At 60.4% G+C, this 6,814-nt stretch overlaps 1 protein-coding gene across 1 annotated transcript in view; it reads right to left on the bottom strand.

The window, feature by feature from the left end:
- Nucleotides 1-350: 350 nt before the first annotated feature.
- EPS8L2 (EPS8-like 2) overlaps nucleotides 351-6,814 on the bottom strand; it is a gene marked incomplete at its 3' end in the record, with an annotated part of 18,119 nt that continues 11,655 nt past the window's right edge. The window contains 13 exon segments of the mRNA XM_008592132.1: nucleotides 351-455; nucleotides 1,146-1,251; nucleotides 2,590-2,702; nucleotides 2,944-3,076; nucleotides 3,200-3,348; nucleotides 3,541-3,615; nucleotides 3,699-3,787; nucleotides 3,899-4,025; nucleotides 4,125-4,195; nucleotides 4,273-4,409; nucleotides 4,536-4,615; nucleotides 4,706-4,855; nucleotides 5,418-5,579. Coding sequence (XP_008590354.1) covers nucleotides 351-455; nucleotides 1,146-1,251; nucleotides 2,590-2,702; nucleotides 2,944-3,076; nucleotides 3,200-3,348; nucleotides 3,541-3,615; nucleotides 3,699-3,787; nucleotides 3,899-4,025; nucleotides 4,125-4,195; nucleotides 4,273-4,409; nucleotides 4,536-4,615; nucleotides 4,706-4,855; nucleotides 5,418-5,579 — 1,497 coding nt within the window.

Here is a 6,814-nt window from a genome sequence, read left to right as displayed (position 1 = left end):
AATGAGTAAATTAATGAATATGTAAATAAGTAAAAGATTAACACCCACCAGAAAAACTGGCGAATGATGCGAGCAGAGAGTCTACAGAAAAATACATGTAACTAACTTCCTTTTTTTTTTTTTTAAAGATGACCAGTGAGAGGATCTTAACCCTTGACTTGGTGTTGTCAGCACCACGCTCTCCCCAGTGAGCCACGGGCCGGCCCTATAACTAACTTTTTAATGTAGAAAATTGTATGCAATATCATTAAATAAAAGAATTGCAGACTGAAACTCTGAGACTCTATTATTTTAGTAGTGAATCAACAATTGAATTTTTTTTTTTTTGTCTTTTTTCGTGTCNGGGGCGCGCCGGCGTCCTCGGGCCCAGCCTCGTCCAGGATGTTGCAGGGCACGTAGCCGGCCTGGCCGCTGCGGTTTCGCAGTTTCCACCACTGCCGGCCGTCCTCCAGCACCTGCCGGGGGCGCCGTCAGGCCGCCACCGCCACGACCACCCACCCTCCAGCGACTGGCACCAGGCGAACCCCCTCTACAGACAGCCCGGAGAGCGCTTGGTTTCCCTGGAGCCCAGCCCACCCTCAGTCCTCCTGGCGCCCGGCCCCACCCTTCCATCCTAAGCCTGCCCCTGCACGGCCTTAGCGGGGTCCTGGAGCCTCTTAACCTGATTGTAGATGTAGACTACCCTCCTGCCACCCCCGACCTGCTCCACTTTCTGTCCCCCAGGTGGTGGCCTGGATTCAGGCTTGGCACAGAGACAACCGGTGTGTGGGGGCTCCTGAGGTGGGTGCGAGTGACAAGCCCCTGCCAGGTTCCACTGGAGGGTCCCCCACTTGGCACAGAGACTGCCCACCCCCCAGCCTGGGCCCAGTCGTCAGAGGGGTCCCTGCATCCCCTTGAGGATCCCCAAGACAGGGAGGCCCCTCAGCCAGGCTGTGCTGGGGGTTGGGGAGGCCCAGCCTATGGATCCAGATCAGAGCCCAGGGGTAAGGACCCTGGGGAAAGGGGCCAGCCAGCCCAGCAATGTTCTGGGGTCACACAGCTGGGCCTCCAGCCCACTGCCGCGACCTTCCATGGGCTGCCCCTCCTTTGAGGCCCTTCCCCTACTCCCCTCCCCTCGGCAGCCTTCTCCCCGGCCCCCCACTCACTTCTAGGACCTCATCCTTGAGCACTGACAGCTCGTTGGCATTGCGGGCTGTGAAGTCGTAGAGAATCTTGACATACTTGGCCATGGCTGGCGTTGGCTGGTAGCCCCTGCGTGGAACAGGAGGTGCTGAAGCTCAGGGCAGGCTGGGGTCTCCTCTTGGGCTGGGCAGGGACTGCGGGGCAGCAGCTTTCCAGGTTCACGGTTGCGTCCGTTCTGCTTTCGAGGTCGCAGCGGAGAGGCTGTGGCTCATCAGCCAGGAATGGGAACTGTGGCAGCCCCAGAGCGTTGGGGCCCCGTGCGGAGGTGGGGCGGGTGGGAGGCGGGCGGGGCGTGGGGCCTTTGGCACCACAAGGCTGGCCCCAGCCCAGGCCACCTCAGGGGTCACCAGCCCAGCTCCCCAGGTGAACTGGAGCCAGGTATGTGCCTGGACAGGGTCACGGCTTCCCCTAGCTGACCAAGGATGGCTGGGATTTTTCCAGAGCCACAGACTCTCTGGGTACTGAAGCAGCTCATGCATGTACAGTGGGGGACTGCCCACAAGCTCCTCTCTGTGGGGCTGGGCCCACACCCCGCAGGGACATGGGGGCCAGCTCTGGTTGGGAGGTCCTGGCTTCAGCAAGCAGCAGGCCTGTGGCTGCCACCCAGGCTGGAACATCTCTCCTGCTCAATCTGGCCCTGATCTTAGGGCTACTCTCTGTCCAGGAGCACTGGGGAGATGAGGGGGCAGGGGCCTGAGGCGGCTCCTGGAGCCTGGGCTGGGGGCTGTCAGGACTGGGCCGGGGTGCAGGCCAGGGACTGGAAGTCTGAGGGTGCGAAAGTGTCTTAATAGTTGTCTCAGGCGGGGATTGTGGGCGCCAGTGTGTATCTAAAATATGGACATCCAGCGCCTCCCCTCCCAACACCAAATGCTGGTGTCTAGCAGCGCAATGAACTCCCCAGGAAGATCCTGGGCCAGGAGTGAGAACGGAAGGAAGGAAGAGAGGCAAGGGAGGATGGGGACCCCCTAGTCCCCTGCGCTTGTGCCCTGTCCACTGTGGAAACGGCGTAGGGGGCAGGGCGGGGAGGCTGCACTGCCCAGACCCCTCTGCGGCTCTGTCAGAGGCTGGCCTAAGTCAGTCCCAACAGCCCCAACAGGTGGTGGCGTTTGACGAAACCGTTTACGCTGGGTGGTTTGATAAGTGTCTAACCTTCATTCTAAAACGTAAACGTGGAGGCCTGGAAAAAGCTGATGCATTAAGGTGGTGAGTTTCTGTGTGACTTTTGAAATTTTTCCTTCCATCATATACTAATATAAATGTAAAATGAAATTCTGCCTCTAATTTGGAAAGTGGTATTTTGAACCACTTGCACAAAGCCTTTCTGGTCACCACCTGGTGGCAGCATGCCTGCACTGGAGCATCTGTGCTTTGAAGGTGGGTGTCGCATTGTCACGTCGAGGGGCTCACCTGTGAGCATGTGGGGAGCTGACAGGTGCTCCAGCGTCCCCCGGGGCTGTGGGCTCAGAAGTGAGGCTGTGCTTTGGGGAGTGCCGAACAGTTGGTCGGCCCACTGGAGTCGGCTGTGGGGAAAGTGGGTTTGGGGCAGGGGCTGGGCAAAAGGGTGGGGACAGGTTGGGTCCCAGGACGAGGGAGCACAGGACAGGGGCCGTGGGGCTGCCTCAGCTGGCAGGGGTTGGGGGCAGCCTGAGCCGTGGCTGCAGGGGCAGCAAGGGTGGTGGGCAGAGGTGGGCTGGAGAGCCAGCGGGGTGGACGGGTGGATGGCCAGGCTGGGGTGGGAGCCAGGACTGCTGGTGCTCTGACCTGGTCACTGGGGGAGGATGCCAGCCCCTCCACCTCCCAGGGAGCCTCCTGCAGCACGTCCAGGGGTGGCTCCCAGCCGCTGTGGAACTTGGGCACGTAGAAGGGTACCTGTGGCTCCCGTGGCCACTCAGAGCTGGGTGGGGGAACACCTGTGGATCAGCTGTGCGCCCGCTCGCCAGAACTGCCCACCCAGGACCCCCATCCTGGTCCACGCCCTGTACCCCACGTCACTCTGCTCCTCCCTGCCCTGCCCTACCGGGGCCGTGTCCAGGTCTCCCCCAGCAACTCCCACAGTGACATCTCCTTGGGGACCAGGTGGCCACGCAGGAAGCTCACAGCATCACAGGAGAGCAGGGGGCTGGAGACGGAGCGCGCGATGTTTGGGCCACCGCAGGTGTTGATGATCTGGGGCACAGTGGGGTTCAGAGGGGGCCCCACCACCAGACCCCAGCCCACTGCCCAGCCACCTTCAGCTGGGCCACTGGCCCTTGGGACTCTGGTGCCCTGGGTGGGTGGACGCCCAGCATGGGGCAGGCTGCCCAAGATATGCACTGCTTCCCACCCGCGGACCCTGCAGCCCCCGCCCAACCCAGGCACCAGGTCCAGCGGCCCAAAGAGGAAGTGCAGGAGCTCAGCCGCGCTGGGATTCTGGATGTGCTTCTGCAGCTTCGCCTGTGGGGAGAGTGAGCAGACGGCAGGCGGACGGCAGGGGCGCCCCGCACCCACCGCCCTCGCCGCAGCACAGGCGGACGCACCAGCAGGTTGATGGCCAGCTTGGTTTTCTGGAAGCAGTCAACGAACTCGCTCTCCGACGGGGGCCGCGCCCGCAGCGTGAGCACTCCCTCTGGGGGAGGGACGGGGCAGCCCAGTGGGTCCTGCTGTCTGTCCCACGCCAGCCGCCACCTACCCGACCTTCCCCCAGCTCAGGGGCACCCGCCCGCCCGCCCTGCCGCACCTGCCGGCCCCTTCTTCCCCTTCTTCTTGCCCTTCTTCCGCTGGTTCAGCTGCTTGAAGGCCTCGGCCGCCTTCTGTAGCCTGGCCACGAACCACTCAATGTCGTCCAGGGCGCAGTTGAGAATTTGCTAGGGTCACAGGGGCAGGGGGGAGCCTCAGACACTCCACCTGCTGCAGGGACAGCCCCGCACCCAGGGGAGGGGCTGCCCGCCACGCCGGGTACCCACCGTCTCCTTCTCTATCTTCTGAGCCAGCACGGCCCGCGGCTCCTCGTCCTGTGACTCCCGACGGCGGTAGCCTGAGGGGCAGAGCAGCTGCGGACCAAGGCCACCCCACGGGCGTCGCGCGGAGTCCCCGCCCGGCCCTTCGGCCTACCTGGCTCTCCGAGTGGCGGGCCCACGCGATTCCTGGCCTGAGGGGAGTCCTCACCCTGGCTCTGGAAGGGGATGGGGGCTGGGCCCTGGGGAGGGGGCAGGATCGACAGCCGCTGCCGGATCTTCTCCTGGTGCCCCCTGGGGGGTGAGGACGGCTCTGCTCAGCCCGGCTGTGGCCCTGCTGCGGGGCTGACCCCTCTCCGCCCAGCCTGCGGCCCCCCATCCTGCCCTGGGACGTTACTCCCCCGACCCCCCGCACCGTACTTCAGGGTCTGCGGCCGCATCTTCTTGCCCAGCCGGCAGTCGGCCAGCGCGCTCTCGATGTCTTCGTGCACCAGCTCTGCCTGGGGGGACAGGGCGTCAGGCCAGAGGACAACTGCGCCCTGGATGACATCGCGTGGCTCGTGCCAGGCCCACCCCGGTGCCCCGCTCACCTCCACCTCGTCGCAGTGGAAGAAGTGGATGTCCGGCCTGCTCTGCTCTGCGTCCTGGCACACGAGCAGCAGCACCGATGGGTAGCGCAGCTGGTCGAGCACTGTCTGGCTGTGCTGCACCGTCGGCAGGGGGAAGTTCTCCAGCTCCTCCTGCACACAGGGCGGTCGGGCTCAGACACGGACGCCGGCTACAGCCACAGCATGGAACGCACCACAGATGTGGCTCCAAAAATGAGACACAAAGCCGTGGCCACGGGCGTGGCTTGTGGGCCCAGCATGTGGGGTTTGTACCACGGACACAGATGATACGTAACTCACAGACATGGAAAAGGGACCTGGCCCGGACATGGCCCAAAGACACAGACAGACACCAACAGGGAATGGCCACAGCTGTGGACATGCCTGGAGCACAGACCCCTTGGACACAGCTGGGCCATGGCTCCAGTACAGCTGGTGGACAAGTGCTCCTGACCAGGACATAGCCCTGGACACACCCTGGGCAGCAGCCAGCAGCCCCAGCAGTGTGGAGCAAAGCTGGCCTAGGCAGCCCACAGCTCCCCTGGAGTCTTGGCTCCGTCTGGCCCTCCCTGACCACCCTTTTCCTGTCCTCAGATGGAAAATGCCCACCCCTACAGAGAGGCCTGGTCGCACACCTGCGCCAAAGCAGAGGGCAGACGCTGCCTCCCCAGCCCACTCCCGCTCCAGGCCATACCTGAGACTCGATATCCAGCAGCCGCACGGACTGGTCATTCACCTGCAGCAACATCTCCTGGGTCCAGATCTTCTCCTTGGAGCTCAGCTGCACCAGCTTCCGGATGGCATCACCCACAGACCCAATGGCTTCGCTCTTGTCCATGATGAATGTGGCCAAGTGCTGGGGGAGCAGGTGGTCACTGCTGGGCAGAGCCTTCTCGTGTCAGGGGCCCAGGCCACAGCCTGGGTCCTGAGGGGGCCACTGTCCCATCTCAGGTGGGGGAGTCTCCATTCAGCCTTGGTGGAGGTCTATGGGGGACCATGGCCAAGCCTTGATAAAACCCTCAAAAAAAATTACAACTGCTTTGCAGCCTACACCCCTATCCCCACTGCACCCCATCTCCTGGCCACCACTGGCCTTTGTGCTCACTGTCCCTGGTCTTCCCCAGCTCTCTCTTCCTTCTGAGACACCGCCATCCCTGGCTGCCTGGCCCCCACATCCCTGACTCGCCCTGTTTTCATCTTTCATGATCCGCTTCGTGCTGTGTGTGATGCATTCTTAGTCTGTTGTCTGTTGTGCTCACTGCCTGGTGGCAGAAGTTCTGGCCACTGGGTTTGCAGCTGTCTCCCAGTGCCCAGGACAGTGCAGAGGACACAGCGGTCCCTCCGTGGACGTGTGCGAATGAGCGTTCGCGGGGATCCCTGGCCAGCCCAGCTCCCCCCGCCCTGTGCCTCTACCACTGGTCTCTCTCTCTCCAAGCCCAGCTCAGGCCCCTCCTCCAGCCAGGCTCTCCAGTGTCTGCCTCAGTCTTACAAACACCTGCTGATTCAGTAAACGACGCCGGGACATCTGGATAAACACCGACTTAAACTCCAGGACAGTCAAAGACTCAACTGTGACACACAAAACCATAAAACCACTAGAAGAAAATGCTGGACGATTCTGATAATCTTAGAAAGGCTTCTTCCACAGGGTGATTCTCCTACACAAGAAAGAAAATCCAGATGCTCAAAAGACCAATACATTTGACTTAACAAAAAAATTAAAAATTTATGCCTGAAAAAAAGTACCATATACAAAACAAACAAAAAACCAAGAAAGAGGGAAAAACATAGGTAATAGATACGATGGAGGACTAATATTCTTAATAGAGAAAAACACCAACATGTGTTACAATGATAGCACTCACTTTGCTAACAGTTTTGTCTTGTTAAATGTAATAATTAAGGACACCAAAAATAAATAAATGAGTAAATTAATGAATATGTAAATAAGTAAAAGATTAACACCCACCAGAAAAACTGGCAGATGATGCGAGCAGAGAGTCTACAGAAAAATACATGTAACTAACTTCCTTTTTTTTTTTTTAAAGATGACCAGTGAGGGGATCTTAACCCTTGACTTGGTGTTGTCAG

This window comes from Galeopterus variegatus, unplaced genomic scaffold (assembly GCF_000696425.1).
Source record: "Galeopterus variegatus unplaced genomic scaffold, G_variegatus-3.0.2 Scaffold7611, whole genome shotgun sequence".
Lineage (NCBI taxonomy): Eukaryota > Metazoa > Chordata > Mammalia > Dermoptera > Cynocephalidae > Galeopterus > Galeopterus variegatus.
Note: the sequence above shows the minus strand (reverse complement) of the source record. Positions and strands in the feature narration are given on the sequence as shown.